General features: G+C 38.0%; 2 protein-coding genes across 4 annotated transcripts in view; both read right to left on the reverse strand.

Annotated features, from left to right (window-relative positions):
• Positions 1-15,152, reverse strand: part of LOC122074038 (protein CHROMATIN REMODELING 35-like) — a 15,783-nt gene extending 631 nt beyond the window's left edge. The window contains exons 1-6 of one of the 2 annotated variants that reach the window (XM_042638827.1): positions 14,848-15,152; positions 14,197-14,318; positions 13,173-14,041; positions 11,235-11,495; positions 3,601-3,762; positions 48-1,825 (exon numbers count right to left, since the gene is read on the reverse strand). In XM_042638827.1, coding sequence (XP_042494761.1) covers positions 48-1,825; positions 3,601-3,762; positions 11,235-11,495; positions 13,173-14,041; positions 14,197-14,311 — 3,185 coding nt within the window. In that variant the 5' untranslated portion in view covers positions 14,312-14,318; positions 14,848-15,152. Of the gene's footprint in view, positions 1-47; positions 1,826-3,600; positions 3,763-11,234; positions 11,496-13,172; positions 14,042-14,196; positions 14,319-14,823 lie in introns of both variants that reach the window. The other variant, XM_042638826.1, reaches the window with a different exon arrangement.
• A 1,736-nt stretch (positions 15,153-16,888) lies between these two features.
• LOC122072826 (50S ribosomal protein L7/L12) lies at positions 16,889-20,209 on the reverse strand. Of its 2 annotated transcripts, none has more exons than XM_042637244.1 (2): positions 19,392-20,209; positions 16,889-17,111 (listed from the first exon to the last, which is right to left on the reverse strand). In XM_042637244.1, exon 1 carries the CDS (start codon positions 20,074-20,076, stop codon positions 19,393-19,395), a length of 684 nt encoding a protein of 227 aa, XP_042493178.1. In that variant the 5' UTR covers positions 20,077-20,209; the 3' UTR covers positions 16,889-17,111; position 19,392. The 2 variants fall into 2 exon arrangements, with proteins under 2 accessions (XP_042493178.1, XP_042493177.1); XM_042637243.1 differs by lacking the exon at positions 16,889-17,111 and adding an exon at positions 17,168-17,671 and having other exon boundaries at positions 19,392-20,208.
• Between the last annotated feature and the right edge of the window lie 162 nt (positions 20,210-20,371).

Here is a 20,371-nt window from a genome sequence, read left to right on the forward strand (position 1 = left end):
GAAAAAAAAAAAAGAAAAAGAAAAAAGAGAGAGAGAAGTATTACTACCGTTTATATAGAGCCTTCACATCTCCACCCAACAAAGGGCTTTCAAGGAACAAATCGCTGCATTCTCTTGTGTCAATAGACTCCATTTCAAAGTCTCGATCACCACAGCATTCACTCCATTCAAACCACATCTTTGCAATTAATTCTTTCCTAAAGCAGGTAAGATGACCTTCCTCCTCAGGAGAGTCAGCAGCAACCAATCTGTATGTATAAACCTTCCTCTCTTGGCCTGGTCGGAATGCACGGCCAATAGCTTGCCGGGTGACCGATGGGTTTAGGTGAACATCCAAAATCAGTAAACGAGATGCCCCAACAAGGGAGATCCCCTCACCGCATGCCTTGATTGAACCAAAGAAAACCTTGGCATCAGGGGAACTGTTAAAACGGTCCATGGACCACTCCCTTTGTTCAGGATTAGTGTCACCAGAGATCATAAACATTTCCTTGCCAGGGCTCCAACCCTTCATCTTCACTATCAATCTTTCCAAGAATTTCAGTGGAAGGAGATACTGACTGAAAACAAGCAGCTTTTCACCAGCAGATTCGCACAAGCCCAAAAGATTAAGGAAAAATCTGGTCTTGACCCCATCTTTCAAATCTATTTTCCCTAACAAGTCATCAATCTTCTCATCACTGATGTTGCCAATCCTGTCTCCAGCTGTTGCAGACTCAGAGAACTCTTTCAGCCGTGGGTGCATATAAACAGCACTCCCCACAGAACTTCTCTTAAATTTTTCCATATTCTTCAATTTTTCTACTACATTCTTCTGTTTACTTGTCAGATTTAAAAGTACAGTGAAGTCAACAAGACCTGGCAATTCCTCCAAGAAATCTCCCTTGTAATAATGAAGAACATTATTTGTCATTTCACGGAGATCTTGTATGACTGTTACCTTCCTTTTGAAATCTTCATCGTTTTGTAAAGTGGCTTCAACTAACTCGAAAAATCCTGATTCCACACCATTTTTAAAGAACTTCCTTCCACCTGATATGTGAACCCTACTCAGAACACGCTTTACAATGGGACGAGAAGATTCCAACTTTAAGAACTTAGGGCGAACAAGGTTTAAAATATTGAAGACCTCCTTCACATGATTTTGAAATAAGGTGCCTGAAAGAACCACTTTTCTTGGTGTTTGCACCTTGGCAAGTGAGTGTAACACATCAGTGTTTTCATTCCTCGGTGTATGACCTTCATCCAATATAAGAATCGTAGGAACCTTCAGCAATATGTCATGACAAGCAGCTGCAGTTTTGCTTGTCGCACTACCACAAACAATGTTTGCAAACTGCTTGTAACCCAGAAATAAGATACCCTTCTGATCTACCCATAATTTCAAAACTTCCAACTGCTGATGTCTATTATCTGCTTTTGAAGAATAAAAGTCATACAAAGGTATGTCCTCCACTTGCCACCTTTGAAATTCTTTCCTCCATGTAGCCAGAATACCTTTGGGTAGAACCACCAGAGGTCTGGCTTGAGGATACTTGGCCAGGAAACTTTGCATAAAACTTATTATCATAAAAGTCTTCCCAGATCCAGGAGCATGTGCAAGAATGCAACCTCCTGGTTTGTCCGTTACTAAATTCCTTTGCAAGAAATTGAAACCCTCAATTTGATGGGGTTTCATTTGCTGCCTATGCCTTGGATGCACAGATATTTCGGCCACAGTCAGATCTTCCTGAGATCCTTCAAGTCCAGAAAGGGAAATCTCGGTTTGTTGTCTGTCCTTGGAACTCTGAGATTCAGGTATGTAAGTTCTTGTAGTCTTTGTGCCCTGGATCATTCAAATTCAGGAACAATTTATACATATTCAACCACCTTGACTCAAATCACATTCCATAACATAAGAACACAATGTAGGAACAAAATGGCAAACAGCAGTGCAATATAACAATCTCAAGCCAAGATTGCAAGTCAAACAAAATATTATTGATGTCAAAGTAGAGAGTCAGCTAACTAGAGAGATTTTAAGAGCATAAACAAAACCATTAATCAACATCACCTACAACATGTTTTTAAAAATAACTCCCCACAACAATTTTCTAATCTACACAAAAAAAGTAAAAGCACAACTCTTTACTACAACTGAAGCAGAATTCATCTTTAAAAAGACTACAGTGAGGATCTGTTTTGGGTGTCTGCCATTTCCTAGAGGTTAAGAAGTTGTGTGCAAAGCTTCAAAATAAGGATTGCACTTGCTCTAATAACCAAACTTTAAAGAAAAGTTTTCACAGTAAGTTCCTTTCGTGCTGTTACCATCAACTGAGTTTTCTACCTAGAGCCACCATCCATGGGAAGTAATTGGTACTAAAAAGGAGATTTGCAATATCGTTCTCCCAATCAATGGAAAAATTATGGTGACGGAACTCATCGGTAGTTCAAAATAGGTGCAAGAAGTCAGGAAGGTTTGGGCAGGTTGAACTAGAAAGTCACAGATCACACGCTTCAGTTTCCAGAGTAGACTTTTCCTCTGTGATTTACGGTGCTTATTTCTCTCTTCTGTACTTCTTAATCCTCACTGTTTTGTGTTATTTATTGGTGATGACAAAAATTTCAGGTAGAGAGAGGAAACACAGGCAATGGGAGGAAAAGCATATCAAACCTATCAGAAAAAATAGCAATAATTACAATTGCGGGGATCCCATGAGAATCTATCAGGTATTTTCGTAAATATACGAGGTTGCATTGCTACTTCTATCCCATCAAGATCATGTAATGGAAATCCAAATATAGCTTTTCACATTTAACACCAGCAACACCTAAATGTTTGTGCATAAGTCCAGTATTTCCCCCATTAGGAAACAAGTTGTCATATGACTAATTTTAGCCACATGAATCAGATGAAAGTGTCAAGAAGTTTGGTACCAGATATGTCAATATTTGTAACGCAATTGCAATTGGCTTTTCGTGGCAAATGGAGTTTAAGGCTTCAGATATTAACACGTCTACTCCACACCAACCCCCCCCCCCAAAAAAAAAATAAATGAAATAAAATAAAATAAAATAAAAACCTATTAACTTCTGCAATTTGGTGGTCATGATGCCAAAACGATCTCAGGTAGCAACAGAGATTCCAAAATGTATCATAGTGATGGGAAGTGTTTCCTACGGGGGAGTGTGGCTCTTGCATGTGCATGAGAGCCAATGGCAGCACACGAGGAAGCATCAACAGAGGTGTCATTTTACATTTAATAGGGGGCAGGGCAGTCATTTTGCCCCCACTGGGGCCACACTCCCCCCACAGAAACCACTTCCCCAATAGAGATAAATACCCATACGGAAAAATGGACATGAGTTGTTCTATGATAGGGGAAGCATGTGGGGCTCATTTACGTTCTGCTTTCCCTAAAAATGAATTCCAGTAATACTATCAACTAATCAATCAGACTCATAAAAGAGAGACAAGGACAAGCCTCTTCTGCAGAAATAAACTGTACCGAATCAACTGATAGAAGGAGAAAAAAGAACGACTAATCATGAAAGATGGCAGATCCTTATACCATTTGTATTCAAAACAGAGCTAGATGTCTCAGTAGCTTTTGACCATACCTTTATCCACTGGAAGTCAAATATCGTTTCAATTCCCCTTTCTATAATGCCACAAACCCGGCAGACATATCCCAGATCATCCTTGAGAACAAAAGAATGATTGCATTCTTCACCCTCTCCTCCTTTGCTGTGTTCAAACGCTGAACTTTCAGGAGTAGCATCCTGACAAAATATATAACATGAATCACTAGACTATCTTATAGGTACTTGTACAGGAACTAAACGATCCTCAAAGGTATCCAAAGAAAACACAAAAAAATAAAGAAAAACCACATATTGATAGACCCAACAAAATCCATGAGCAGTGCATTCATTATATATTTGCATCAAAAGCACATAGACACTGGCAAAAGAGCTGCAGCTTCACTTCCACAGTTCAAAACAAGAAACAAAGATCTTACAATCGTACCCCAGATCTTTGAAAAAGAGATGCCTATTTTGTTTAAAGATGTATGCCTGTAGCATTTTTACAATTTTGCCAAGGATACATGAACAAGACTTGTGACATTAGTTGCATAAAATTATCAATCTGATTGGTTATAACCATAGGTTTTAGTAAACCAAAAATAAGCCACTCAAAATGAACTTCGTGCTTAACCACAGTGCAGATTTGATATATCCACTATCCAGTCATCGAGTCTGAGAGTGACAAACAGAAAATAGTTGGGATGAGTGAGTGACTGAATGGATTAGGAGACACAGTTGAGATGGAGGAAATCAGCGTTTTGAGAAGCGGCCTGGCCAGTTGAACCAGTTTACCTGACACATTGTCCTTGAACCAGTGGAATAGCTGTCAAACCCATTTTTGAAGGAACTCTAACTTTGGTGTCACAGTCAAACCAGTGAAATGGAATGGTTTAACTTTAACCATTATTTTTACATATTTGTCAGTTGTATTCTTACCATTGCATTACATATTGTGTGTGTGTGTTTTGAGGGGAGGGGAGGGGAGGGGATAGCTTTTACCTATTGTCAATGGAGAGAATCCACAACTAGATTAGGGATGCACTATGCCAACCTATTCTGAACTATGCTCTCGATAAACCAGGGTTGAAAAAGGCTTGCTCATTTGCTGGTCTCAATAAATAGCATAGGGAAAGAAAAAATAGGAGAGATAGAGGCTGTTAAGGGACTGTGAACAGTACCCACGAACAGTTACTGAAAAAAAGGAAGAGAGAAAAGAGAGATAGGGGATAGGAGAGGGAAATGATGAAGCATTCTTGGCTACACAATTCAAATCCAAATTTTGTATTCTATTCCATTAACCACTATCATGGGGATTAGTTACATATAATAAGAAAAGAAGGTCTCCTAAATCTAAAACCCGAGGTAGTAAAGACAACTTAGACCAACTTCACTAACAACAACAAACTCACCCTTATCCCAACTTAATGGGGTCAGCTACATGGTTCCATACAAAACACAATAGAGAAAAAGGGGTCAAACAGAGAATAGGGGAGAGGGGAGAGGGGAGAGGGGAGAGGGGAGGCGAAAAGATGAGAGTATACCGGTGAGAGTAAGAAGATAGAGGCCAGCCCAACAAGGCAGGAGAATATCAGCTAAATGGGGTCGGAAAAATAAATCCTAGCCCTCCCATAGGCTCTATCCAAGGTCATACTTGGGACAAGGCCGAGACTAAGCATGTCATTCCTCACCCCTTTGTCTATGGTTATTTTACGCCTATCCTAGCTCTTTTAACTACTTGAAATTGAATGAAATCACTCTTCCTTACTGAGGCGTCTTCAAGCCTCCGTTGAACATGGCCAAACCACCTCAAATGACTTTCACGGAGCTTGTTGTTGATTGGGGCGACTCCCAAGTCAGCTCTAATATGCTTATTCCTTACTTTATCTTTCCTATTTTTGCCAAACATCCATCTTAACATCCTTATCTCCGCTACACAACTTCTGTATATGGCACTTCTTAACTGTCCAACATTACGCCCCCTACATTCTAGCTGGACATAGAACAATACTATAAAATTTTCCTTTAAGCTTTAAAGGGATACACAGGTCACATAACACTCCGAACACCCCTCTCCACTTCATCCATCCTACTTTAATTCTCTGAGAAACATCATCCTCTATATCACCATCTCTATTTATATTTAACCCCAAATATCTAAAAAAGTCACTTTGTATAATCTCTCTCCTCAATTTTCACCATGTCATTATCCATCATAGATTGACTAAAGTTACACATCATATGCTTCGTCTTCGATCTACTAATCTTAAAACCTCTTGCTTCTAGGGTAGATCTCCATATCTCCAACTTAATATTAATCCCTACTTTGGTCTCATCTACTAGAACTATGTCATTAGTGAAAAGCATACACCAAGGGACCAATTTAACTAGCAAGGACTTTAAATACTTAACTAATTAGAATTGCTGAAACCTGAATCTTCTAGATATGTAGATAATTTCAAGATAACTTGGACCACACATCACTAACCAAAATAGAACTATTTAATGACTCAACTAAAGCCAACTACATTACCACATGGATCCTACTACTAATTCAATATATTTTTCGTGCATCCCTTGAGACCCCCAATTTTAGGCCTTATAATTTAGCCCATTGCAATTAAAACCCAAGGAATTAAAATATCATACCCCATAGATATCAAAATAAGACCAACTTTTGGATCTACATATTATTCCCCCTAATTCAAGACGAATAGACCTTGTCCTTGAGTTTTGAAGGAGGACAGAAATTACAACATTTGTAGTGATGCTCGCAGCTCCTTGTAATGTAGGAGTAGATTACAACAAACTAACCCCCACAATTTATAACCCCAAACAAGACAAAAAGTACTAGAAAACAAATAAATAAGACCTTCAAATAAACCCCCAAGGATACAATACCAATATAGGAGTAAAACCAACCCAAAACTCACCCCGATAGGAGAGAGAAAGACCTGCTATAGAGCTGGAGAGAGAGAGGTGCGGCCAGGTCTATAGGACTCCAATTATGCTGCACTCTTAGGTGTAGGGATGCCCTAGGAAGGGTACAAAAACCTAAAAACTTGAGAGACTTTTAATGGACGGTTAATGAGATATTTACCTTCTTGATTTTCAGACCTAGGAGAGAGAATCTAAAGATTTCTGCAGGTATAGCAACTGGGTGATTTGAACAGCTTCAAGAAGAGGATTAAGTAATCCTATCGTGCCTTCTAAACAACCTTTAACAGTAGCTCCTTCATCAAATTCACAATAGAGGAGAAGAGAGAGATCGCATAAAGAAAAGGGGGGAGAGGAAGAAGAATTACAAGGCCCTCAGGCTCTCAAACATTCAAATTCAATTCATCTTTTTTCAAATCTGTCTAATTAGAGTACATTAGCTCCTCTATATAAAGAGGCAGACTAGCAGTCATAACCTAACTAGAAAGACTCCAAGTAGGATTAGACCTTAAATAATAGGAGTTGGACTCCAAATAGAACAAGACTAGATCTCCAACATGGAATAGGACTCGAACTCCAACATGGAGTAAATAACTAAATAGTCATTCACTAATAGGGAAACCTAAACTGATTCAAACTGAAATAATAAAGGAAATAGACTCAAAACAGGACTCTAACTAAACTAATGAATTAAATCACGTTTTCCTACTTTCTACCCATATTTTAGGCCCATTAAAGTGACCCATTACAAAGAAAACCCGTGGGATCAAAAGTCCAACACACACATAACCCAAACCAAGGCTTATTTACAATAAAATAAGCCCATTAAGTGACTTATCTACATCAATTCCTCCGATGTTGAAAAAAACTCGTCCACAAGTTTTGTAAAACAAGAGAATCAACATTAATTGATCAATATCCATCTTTGTCTGTATGAAGTCACCATCAAAACCATGATTGAATGTTATGAAATTCACGATGCGAAGTTCATAGGTGAAGTAGTGACTCGAAAAAATAAAATCGATCGGTTTACTGAAGAAATCAACTAATTCAATTTTTTCCCCAAGTTGATCTTCAACTTCCAATAGAATCATCTCATCTTCTACCACTGGTGATTCATCTTCCGGTTCGTCTACTTGTTGTTCAACGGCTGAGATCACATAGTTGATGGTAGAGTGTACTTGGGTTTTGAGTTCATCAAGCTTCACTCGTATCAATTGCATTTGTTGACGGATACTCCAATAGAAGGTCTAGATCCATCGGCCAAATTGATACCAAATTGATGGGAGGTGAATGGAGTTGCGTTTCAGTAAAGCAAGGGATCCTTCGACTTTGATACCACTTAATGTAGGAGTAGATTACAAAAATCTAACCCCCACAATTTATAACCCCAAACAAGACAAATAAGACAAGGAAACAAAAAATAAGACTCTCAAATAAACCCCCAAGGATACAATACCAATATAGGAGTAAAACCAACCCAAAACCCAATCCGATAGGAGAGAGAAAGACCTGCTATAGAGCTGGAGAGAGACAGGTGCGGCCAGGTCTGTAGGACTCCAATTGAGCTGCACTCTTAGGTGTAGGTAGGCCCTAGGGAGGGTACAAAACCCTAAAAATTTGAGAGACTTTTAACGGATAATGAGATATTTACCTTCTTGATTTTTAGACCTAGGAGAGAGAATCTGAAGATTTCTGCAAGTATAGCAACTGGGTGATTTGAACAGCTTCAAGAAGAGGATTAAGCAATCCTATCGTGCCTTTTAAACAACCCTTAACAGTAGCTCCTTCATCAAATTCACAATAGAGGAGAAGAGAGAGATCGCATAAAGAAAAGGGGGGAGAGGAAAGATAATCACACAGCCCTCAGGCTCTCAAACATTCAAACTCAATTCATCATTTTTCAAATCTATCTAATTAGAGTACATTAGCTCCTCTATATAAAAAGGGCAGACTAGCAGTCATAACCTAACTAGAAGTTAAACTCCAAGTAGGATTAGACCTTAAATAATAGGAGTTGGACTCCAAATAGGACAAGACTAGATCTCCAACATGGAGTAGGACTAGAACTCCAACATGGAGAGTAAGTAACTAACTAGTCATTCACTAATAGGGAAACCTAAACTGACTCAAACTGAAATAATAAAGGAAATAGACTCAAAACAGGACTCTAACTAAACTAATGAATTAAATCCCGTTTTCCTACTTTCTACCCATATTTTAGGCCCATTAAAGTGACCCATTATAAAGAAAACCCGTGGGATCAAAGGTCCAACACGCACATAACCCAAATCAAGGCTTATTTACAATAAAATAAGCCCATTAAGTGACTTATCTACATCACCTTGTCTTCAACTCGAACAAATTCAAAATATGAAGCTTTAACCGCATTTCATTGTCTTAAAACGTGCGAGGAAGAATGAAATCATGAAGGCTATGTTTGGTAGCAAGAGGAATTTAAAAGAAAGCGAATTGAAATTTTCATACTTAAAAAAGAAATTTTTGTAATCATTACCCCATGTGACCCAATGTGATTGTATAAACTACTTAATTTTTTAACCATATTTAGTAATGATGCATTTTACATGTAACTTTTATTTTACATATTATAACAAAAGGTTTTGGATTCAAAGTAAAGCGAAATTTTATAACCAAATATGGAATGAGTGATCTAATGTGATTGTATAAATTACTTAATTTTTTAACCATATTTAGTAATGATACATTTTACATGTAATTTTTATTTTACAGATTATAGCAAGAGGTTTTGTATTCGAAGTAAAGTGAAACTTTATAACCAAATATGGAATGATTTGAAGTTAATGATATAGTCACATAGGGTAATGATTACAAATGTTTCTTTTTTAAGTATGAAAATTTCACTTCCCTTCCCTTTAATTCTCCTTGCAACCAAACGGAGCCGAAATGAAAACTTTTGTTGCAATATGACCTTTCACGAGTTAACAACTTCCTAACTAATAAATGGGCCTCACTACTAATACAAACCACCTAATTAAATTTGTTGAAGCCTTCACACAACTAACCAAAATAGGACTATTTAATGACTAAACTATAGCCAACTACATTACCTAATAGGCCCCACTAGAAATTAGATATCTATTTTTGTGCATCCCTTTACATACTCCCATTTTTAGGCCTCAAATTCAGCTCAATACAATTGAAACCCAAAAATATAAAGTTCTAGGATCCATGCAAATGGGATTGGCTAAAGTTTTTACTATGCCGGTTGTCAACCTAACACACCAACCCTCTTCCTTTATCTAGGCTTGGGACTGACAACATAAAACATTGGTGATTTGATTCAGCTTGAAGGAGCAAAAGGAGGCAAAGAGCCAAGGATATGCCTAAAAAGACTCTAGGAGAAGTGGTGAGGAAAGACATGCGTAGCTTAGGACTAGTAACAAGTACGGCTTTGAATAAATCTGAAATTCAAGGTCTAAGATCTCGCTCTCGCCTCCCATCTCGCTAATCCAAAAAATAGAGATCTCGCTAGTTCTCGCCGAAATCTCACCGAGATCATGTCTTTTTTCCAGTCGACATGGTGGTTGGTCTCAGTGGCTATATGGTCTTTGTAGCCCCTGAAAGTTGGTATTTATCCTATTTTAGGCCTTCTAAACACAATGGAAGCATCAACTTTTTAAAAATCAAAGCCAAAATTGTACTTTGACTTCGTACCCTATGTAAATAGTCTCCGACTCTTCGGACCTTAGGCTAGTATGCTCTATTCCACAATCCACATTCCACAATCAACACATGACACAACATAATCATAAGAATTTAAAAGACATCATATATAAGAAAAGTAACTCCAAATGTGGATGAGGAGATATTCTCTACTCTTTAGGCTTCAATGAGTGTAGGAATGGAGATCCTCAAGCAAAAACATCAAAATTCTTTCTCCTTAGTGTTTTTTCTTCAAAAAAGTAGAGAGAGGCGAGATTTGGCGAGATCTTCTCGATCAAGTTTTTGTACAATTTGTATCTCGCCATGCATCTCGTCTCGCCTTTTTGAAAAAAACGAGATGTTTGCGAGATCTCACCAAGATCTTGAACTATGATCTGAATAGAGAAAAAAGTTTCATGTAGCCAACCCCATTTAATTGGGATAAACCTGATTTGAGTCGAGTACAATTAAAACCCTAGGAATTAAAATCCAATCGCCCAAAGAAATTAAAATAGGACCAAATTTTGGACTGGGCCTGCATCATTAGATAATTAAGGATGAGAGCAGATTGTCAAGGACAAAAATGAGTGGCGTTTCCTTTGTTTAATGAGACAAGGACCTAGCACTTCATGTGATCACATGTGTTTTGCATGCACATTCCAATAAAATGATCGAACTATACCTTTAGGAAGTACCAGAATAGGTCAATCATGTTGGAGATAATGCAATAAAGGTATAGTTCCACAATAGGTCAATCATGTTGGAGACAATGCAATAAAGCATTGCAACTTGTGTATGAATAAGCATGGGCACATCTACAAACATAGAAACCATTCTTTTAGCCTACTATGAAAAAACACATAGTGCAAATACAATTTTTTTATTATCCAAATGCCAGTTTTAGACAAAATTCAAACTTCAGAGCATCCATCATTGGGCTGAAGAACAAACAGAAGTCAATACAATTAACCATAATGAGGAAAATGAGAAGCAACCAACCATAAACTTTCACTTTGTAATAGTGGGATTAATGGTATTCCAAGAAGTACCTTGGAACATTCCAATGCAAATGTCATTTCCCTCCAGATATCCCCAAGACCATCATCTTCGTTATTTTGATGATTGCTTTTCTCAGTCATTGTATCATCCTGAACACCAATATATACACCTTGTTCTTTTCTAGAAACTTTGCTTTTCTCAATCATTGTATCATCTTGAATGCCAATATGTACACCTTTTTCTTTTCTATAAACTTTGTTACCACCAGACCTTTCTCCGTTTGGAATGTTTGCCTCTCCAAATTCTCTCACCTGGAAATGATGATAAACATCCAAATCAACTTGAAACTGCCATTTTTTTTTCTTAACTTAGCCGAAAAAAAAAAATAATATAAAACAATCATGTTTAAATTTAACAGTTTGTATCTGGCTTGCGACAAAATAGTGAACATCAAATGAAGAAGGTAATCACTCCCACGTAAAATGGTCTGACTATGCCTGTTTTTCACAATATTGAGACAAATTACCGTACATATACAGGAATTAGACAGAAATGGAGCTGATGTGAAATTAACTAAAATAATAATGTCCAAAATTTCAAAGAAGACTAGGTAGTGATCACACTCATCTTTTTTCAATTTAGAAAAATAAGTTGGAGAAAACAAGCAACAAATTTGGGTTTTGTCAGCAAAACTGTAAAAGATCATTTCTCCTCTTAGGATCTCTTGGCTATTTCAAATAACTTTTGAACCTGTCAATAAAAGACTATTTCTCTTTGTAGGATCTCTTAGCTATGTCAACCATTACTTTGGTATAGACTCCAAGAGAAAACAGGAATGCGAAATTTAAGCTTGACACAGAATTTTCAAAGATCAGGGGGAAAGGAGGAACTTTCCGAAAAGATCAGGTAGACTTAAAAGCAGAAGTTTAAAATAATCCTGCACTAACTATTCGGTAACTCAAAATTTTCTCTGCCACGTATGGGGAATAAATTTTATATTTAGAAAAATTTTCAGTCTGTAAAACCAAAACTGGAGAAAACTGAAGATGGGTGGTTGTTGGTCCTGATCGAACCAACCAATTGAAAGCAATGGTTTCAAGATTGATTTGATTCAATCTCTAAAGCATTTCATGTATAGCGCTATATGGTTGCTTAAGGTCAAGTGAAGGCATCCAAAGCCACATTGGCAGATGAAGCGGATTCATTCCCTGACTAAAAAGGCTACAAGCCTAGAGCTTGAAGTATGCTCCAAAACATAGGCTGAAGCAACAAAAATGGAGCATCGGGTCTTGAAAGAAGACCACATAGCACAACAAACTGCTAAACCAATATATTTTACATCCTAGAGGGGCTATAAATGGACATTCTATCCTTTCTGGTATGGAAGTTTCTACGAAAATGGGAAATGCCCTACCTTTTAAGTATGTTCTGCAGTTTGAACCATTATCGAAGAAGGGAGTTCTACAGAAGAAAAAAAAACCATTGCTCCAACAGAAGCAATTAACCAAAAAAGGGACACGGGGTGCTCTTACCAAAGGCTCACTGTCCTGTTTAAATTATTATCTTTTCAACTTTTGTGTATATAGGCAGAAGCAAGCCATTGTGAGAGAGCTTAAAATTCATCAAAATGAAAGAAACAGGATAAAGTTATGAAAAATTAGAAAAATAAAATAGCTATGGCAGAAAATTCCCATTTCTCTTCACAATGTCACGCACACTGATTGTAAACTCATTTTTACTAGGCATATAACAATCTACACAGAGAAATATGAGTCTTTTCCAAATCAAATCAGTTAAGGTATTAATACTCAGCATCCTTTTATGAGACAATTGGCTAGCCAGCTTAATATGGTTCTGACTTCTGAGCATGCCATTGACTGTATTTGTCACTCCTCAACTAACTGCATGTGATTGAATCCTTTTCCACCTACACAATGAGTTGTACATATACATGCAACACCAGAACAAAAAATTCCGAAAAAACTTACACATAGATCCCTGATTGGATTTTCTTCAACTGCCTTCCTCAAGACAACTTCCTGATACTGATATGATGGCCTCCTATTTGCTTCAATGGCATTGCTTTGATCTAGTTTTTCAGTCAGCAGCTCATTATTTCCCAGTTGATACTGAAGCTCATGCAAAAAGAAGCCGGTATTGGCCTTAACAGCTACTCCATTTTTTGGATTACAAAGACCATTATTTTCAGATCCAATTGGAATTCCAAAATTAGAAGCAACAAGTTTTGAGCCAGAAGCATGTCTGGTGCTGATACTATCTCCATCTTCTTCATCTGAATCAAGAATTACAATTGGCAGATCAGATTGACTCTGCAAGTCCTTAGGTAGATTGGTTAGCTTGGGACCTATGGAACTGGAACCACCAGGTAAAAACACGGCACTTTCACCACCATGTTGATGCAATGGTTTTGAATTTTCATATGCTGGAACATCATTTTCTATGCGGTCATCATCCAGATCAATAATATTATGAGAGGCAAAGTGATGGGGTTGCTGATTCAACGACTCACAAACCTCTCTAGGTTGGCCCTTGAGAGAAGCAAAAGTATCTAAACCAGTTCTTTGTAGAACGGGATGTCTTGCAAATAGAGGATTTAAGACTTGCATATTTCGAGCAAGAAGATCCTCAATATCTTTGGTAACACTTCCATATTTTCCACGGTCCAAACCTTCCAACCAATTGGGCAAAGCAAATGGATCAGAAAAGTCTACAATTTGTGAAGTGCTTCCATCCTTCGATTTGGTTTTAGAACGCAATCTTGCCATCCAGGACATGCTGCCAGAATCTTTTCTGTCACTGGATATTTTCATTCTTTTATGGCTTCTGGAGTATGATTCTAATTTCAAGAAAAAAAGCAACCGTTAGAGCGTCCATAAATTCATTCAAACATTGATACAGGTAAATAAAATCGATCCTTCTGCCAATGTAGCATATCCATTAACATAAAAATTTAGAGACAAGGAAAATATGTATCAGGAGCAGAATCCATACCAGGACTGTACTGCTTGAAGGTCCCAATAACAGGGTAGGGAGCCTTAGAAGTCCGATCCAGTAGCCGTGACTCTCTAATTGCCATGGAATTGGACCAACTTCTCTTCTCGCCCATTATATCACTGAAAAAAATCAGAAATTCAATAAAAGAAATTTAACATTCAGACTTAAGATAAAATAATAAAACAAATTTAACACCACCAGTCCACTCCGAGTAGTCCTTCCCGCACCACCAACCTCCCCCCCACCCCCCAAAAATAATAATAATAATAATAACAATCTAATTACAACTTCCATGAACTGGCATTATCGAGAAATTCATAATTCCAATATGTAATTTCATTTCTCGCTACCCAAAAAAAAAAAAACCTTGAGACATGGTGTAGAAGGAGTCGAGAGGGGCTACAGAAAGCATGCCAAGCCCTATAAAAGTTGCAGAGTAAAACTTCCAGAAAATAAAGTTTCAATTAAAAGGGTTAACGGGAAAATGGAAGAAGGCATAAGTGAGGGATTAACTCTATAACCCTCCAGATGCATTAAGCCAAGAAAGACTACAAACGCTTCTTAAATTTTGATAAAAGAAAGGGAAAAAGACGAAGAAGAGGCGAAGGATAGAAGACAACTCACGCGGACGTAGCACTAGTCACTCACAGAGTCGACGATCGGTGAAATCTGCGAACTCTGTTCCTCCACTCTTTCAGTTGCAGACTTGCAATGGCTCTGGCAGCACACCCCTACTCCTACTCTTCAATAGTTGAAGAAATTGTCGAAGTGTGCGCTTGTTACATCGCACAACCTACAGTACCATAGCTGCATAAACAAGGATTTTAGAGAGAGAAAGAGAGAGACAGTCCTTGTAAAAATGTCCTCTTTGGCTTTCGTTTCTCGGTGAATGAGGGAGAAGGGTAAAATGAAAATAAGAACGAAGAACTGCGCACAAGCTAACCTGCTGCCTGGCCTGTCGGTCGGCCCTTTGGGAAAGAACGTCCTAGATAACTCCTAAAATGCGACACGTGTCGCCAATGCAACAGATGGGACCCAATAACGTACAAATGCTCGTTGAGTTCTGACATATGTTTCCCGTCCCAAAACGTGGGAAGGCTAGGTGTTGATGTCAAACGGTTAGTTTCAGTCAGCCGGGCCTTAACTAGTCTTGCACTTGTTAGGCCCAAATATCCAAGTATCGGTCCAGTATCAAACCAAATTTCAGGATGCACCACCGATACAGTACCGATACTTCAATCCATATTATTGATGTAGTAATCAGTCCTCAAAGCCGAAATCTAGACTTGTTAATAATTCATCGGTCGGTTTGAGTCTTTAATCGGTCCTTTAGGAGTCGTTTTAGCCTTTGTTTTTTGGGTAGCTTCTGCTGCCCTTCAAAAATTGTACAATCTAAAGCCCAACAACGTGCGTAGAGCAGTTTCTGGTGATGTTATGAACTTTAATCTCTTTATGAAATGAGGGAAGGGAAAATGTCGTATGGGATTACCCTAAACTGAAGAAGGTAATGGAAATTTATGGGGAGGGCCCTTTGCACCCAAAAAAAAAAAAAACTCCTAAACTGCAGGTTCTCATTTATTGAACATTTTTGTTTGACGAAAATCTCTCTTCACCCACAGTGACAAAGTTTCCTATCTTTCTTGCCATTAGATGTGTGACCCTGAAGAGCAGAAATAGACTGAGGGAAGAATGAAGAGAAACTTGGTCCCGTTTCTAGGTAAAACTGCAAAAAGGAAAACAAACAAAATCTAATATATATATATATATATATACTTTAAAAAAAAAAAAATATTGTTCAAAAAAAAAATCCACATTTTAATGAAGCTGTTGGTAATGCATTAATCACCCATTAATTTAAACCCTATTTCCAACATTTTTATTCGTGGAAAATAAATGCTATGCTAGCCCGTCGTGTTCCCTCTCGGCTTCCCCTCCTGTTGTATGCCTGCACTAGTGTAGGGGCCACATGACTGCCAACAAACCCTTCTCCATTTTCTATTAGTACGCACTTCATACAAGAGAATAAATTGTTTAGAAAATTTCTCAACAAGAAACAAAATAAATCTTGGTTGGAAGCATTAAGGAAAGACCAAAGAACATGGGACAAACTAACAGTTGAACTTCTGGTAAGCTCACTTTCATGGATTCTGGGTCTGATAAGCTGTTTTTTTTTTTTTTAAGACTACTTTATAGAAACGTAACAAAGTTCCAGTACAATCAACCCACAAGAAGGGTAAAATGGAGGGTGGGGGAGAGGTGAACCATAAAAGAGATGGTTGCTTGATGGCTGCAGTAGTGGCAAGCTGTTTTTTCATATGCTTGAGCTCTTGGGGTGCTTGGACTTGTCTTTTAAATTTTTAATGGATAGGGTGGGTCTATGCATCAATATTCCTCAAAAGAATTAATTGTCTTTTTAATCATAAAATGCTTGTGGCATAAATCCGGTAGCTGCGTCCTGCATGCCTTAACTAGACATCATATGCTATAAAGTATAAAACTAATGATAATGAAGTTTCTCACTTCAGGATTCTCCATCAATTCATTAGGCACAGCCTAACATTGGCTCAACCAAGACTTTATAGCATAATGTATGATTGGCTTGGTTTAAAAACAGCTTCAATTTTTATGGTAGGAAGATTTCCAAAGGATATGTAAACTTATCAAATCCAATCACTGAAAGCAAACAGAATGATCAGAACATCTCCGCAGGAAACACTGAATGCTAGTTTGAATCAGTATGGAACATGTAAACCAGTGTGCATTCAAAGAAACCTAAACCAAACACCATTTCAGACTGCATATCGAAATTTTATTTTCTATTTTTTAAAAGGTAGTTCATCAAACTGTTCGGAGATCTTGGCTGGCTCTGAGGCAATCAATGACAGGTATAAAGTATAGACCCATCCTTTGTCCCGGAGAAAACACAAATTTAATGCACAGGGCAAACTAATCATTTTAGAACTCCGTATAATCTTAATAATTAGTATTGCTAAAGAAAAAATTCTTCATCAAGGTCATAAAAATCTCAATTATGGTGGACAGGGAAAGGGAGAAGATGAAATTACAAGAAAAATTGAAATATCAAGGGCAGATCGAGGTAAATGAAGAAATAGGCAGGTAGTTTCATGCATGAAGCACCCGTAAGCTCAAAGCTTCCATTGCATGAATCAATGTAGCCACAACCAAGAGCAAAGTTTGTTCCACCTCACAAGCTGAGAAAAATAGATGAGACAGTTGGAACATTCTCCATCCATATAATCATAAATTATCAATGAACCCTCTTCAATCAAAAAGAAATGGGAAAATTAAAAGCAAAATGAAAACTTCCTGTATTTTACACAGTTCTGAATTCAGCAGCTACCATTGAGCTCCCCCCAGAGTCAGTCCCATGAAGATGAAGAATTATATGTGAAATAGAATGAAACTGAATGTCATATAGCCAATATTTCACCATCTACCACATGAGCTGATCCTGGTGACATAATAAGGAAAAATTCCACGCAAAATTAGAGGATGTTGCATTTAAAGAATATTTTTGCTTTAATATTTTTTGCTTTGATGCATACTAGGAGTTCAGATTTGCTTTAGAATTTTTTATCCTTGGATAGGGGGATGGAAAAAGCAGAATAAATAGTTAATAAACAAAACAAAGGATAAATTTACATCCCAGAATAAAGCAAATGCTGTGGTCATACATTTCCCAAGCCCTCGAGAGGAGGGGGGTGAACATTACAGGACACCAAACACAGAAGCCATAACCCTCCAGACCTCAACTCTTCTGCTTTTGTATAAAGGCTGTCCATCAGTAAAACATTTGTTGGTTTTGATTAATAAGGTAGGGCCTAGAGAAAACTTTCCCCTTGCAACTTTTTGAGTTTGTTTGGATGAGTAGTGTAGTGTAGTGTAGTGTAGTGTATCTGAGACATTCTACAGGCAGAAAATGCTGCCTGTCTCAATTGGTCATTATGGGATCTGACCTTTCTGTCAAACTAGAAAAATTCACAGAAGCCAAAATGAGGATATGTTTTTAAGACTCAGCATATCCGTTAGGACACTTGCAATTCAAATGTCCTTAGGTATCACTTTGGTCAGCACCTGAATTCAGGAAAATCAGGTGTCAAGATCTACTTTCATTAGATGCCCACAACAACAACCCAGCCTTTTCCCAACTAAATGGGATCGGCTACATAGATCCATGAGAGGGAAAAATAAATAAATAAATAAAAGTAAAGAGAAACATAGCAACACCTCAATAACATCCTACCTAAATGGGGTCTGCTACATAAATCCTTTCCCTACAAACAGCTGTATTTGAGATCATACTAGATTCTAAACCTAAACTCTGCATGTCTTTCCTCACTACTTCTCCTATGGTCATTTTAGGCCTGCCCCTAACTCTTTTACCTCCTTCCATTTGAATCTGCATCCCAATGCCTCCGTTGAACATGGCCACACCACCTCAAACAACTTTCTCGCACTAGATGTCCACACTCCAGGTCTAAAAGGTTCAAGCTTCTATATCCCATATGGAACAAACCAGAAGATCCATATTGTCAAGGAAAACCTAGTTTGTTGCTAAGAAATTTGTATGAAGTGCATGCCGCGCATCCTTGTCCACCGAATAATTCAATGTACTGAGCTTCACATGGCCAAGACATCTAATAGTGCTATTTGCTAGGGACATTTTATAAAGTAGCCAACGAATAGCAGAAGAAAAACTTTTGAGAGAGAAAAAAGATGCTCAGATATCAAACAGTGCAGAAGTGACAACTAAAAACCTAAACCCGCAGCAGAAAAATTCATTCTCAAGTGATAATTTCAAGTAAAGTCTTCATATTAATGCAAAGTTCCTCGAATATGAACCAAGCAAATGCTAAACCGAGGATCATTCATCCAAATTGTCACTAACGTTTCTAGTTACAAAAGTTTCAAACCCCAGAGTGGAGCAAGATCTAGAGAAACAAAATCATTGGTCTTGTGAAATATGCATGTTTGTACTCGACGAAAGCCCAAAATCAGTGAGCCAATGCGAACTGATTGAATTATTCAACAAATTGAAAATTTTCACTATTAAATCTTGGGAGAGAGAAATAAATGAAAAAATATCCCACAATAACCTCGCAAACATTCATTTTCTTTCCCTTAAAACAAGAACCAAGAGAGAGAGAGAGACAGAGACAGAGCTAAGCTACCTTATTCCATTACAACTTTGGCGCCAACCTCTTTCATCTTCTCAATTATCTTCTCAGCCTCCTCTTTGGGTACCCCTTTCTTCAACAGAGTGGGAGCTTTTTCCACCAAATCCTTCGCCTCCTTGAGACCCAAATCGGTAAAAGTCCTGACTTCCTTAATAATTTTAATCTTTGCAGCAGCATCAAACCCCTCAAGCTTCAAATCAAACGAAGTCTTCTCCGCCTTCTTATCTTCCCCCTTCACAGCACCGCCACCCTTCCCCGAACCCTTAACGGCAAATCCCATCCCCGGCATCATCATAGTCATGATCGGCATTTCGTTTACACCCAATTTCTGCCGCACAACCTCCGTAAGATCTGCAACCTCAAGTAAAGTAAGACCAGAAATCTCATCTACAATCAGTGAAACCCTCTCAGTTGGGTTGACCTTCGATTCTTGTCCCGTTGAAGTCGAAGTAGATTCATACGCAAATCTGGAATGATTCCATAACCGATGGTTAATAGTAACTGAATCAGGCCTTCGAGATAGATATGAAAATGAAGAAGATACGATATACAGAGTCTTCGATCGATTGGGTGCTGATAATTTAGGGTGTTTTATCACCTGCGAATGAAAACTAGATCGTTGATGCGCGAGTCTATAAAGACATGAGGATGTATCAGAAATTGTTCGAAAATGCCTCATTGCTTCACTTGAGCTTGAAACACTAGAAACTACGAGACACTTAAAATGATCTCATGGCTTGCAGCAGCAAGCGACCTTCGAACGAAGCTTCAGTCAACAGACTCAATCAACACAGACGAGTTTACAAAGAAAGAGACGAACCCTTAAACCCTACACTCTTATACTATCTAAGGGTGACAAACGGGGCGATTTTTTACTGGTTCGGTCCAAGGGGTAGAAGAGTCCTAGTCATTAAACCTTCCGAAAATTAGGATCCAATCCCGTTAATACAGGACGATCTGGTTCGAGCCAAGCC

The sequence above is a fragment of the Macadamia integrifolia genome, chromosome 3, assembly GCF_013358625.1.
Source record: "Macadamia integrifolia cultivar HAES 741 chromosome 3, SCU_Mint_v3, whole genome shotgun sequence".
NCBI classification, from domain to species: Eukaryota; Viridiplantae; Streptophyta; class Magnoliopsida; order Proteales; family Proteaceae; genus Macadamia; species Macadamia integrifolia.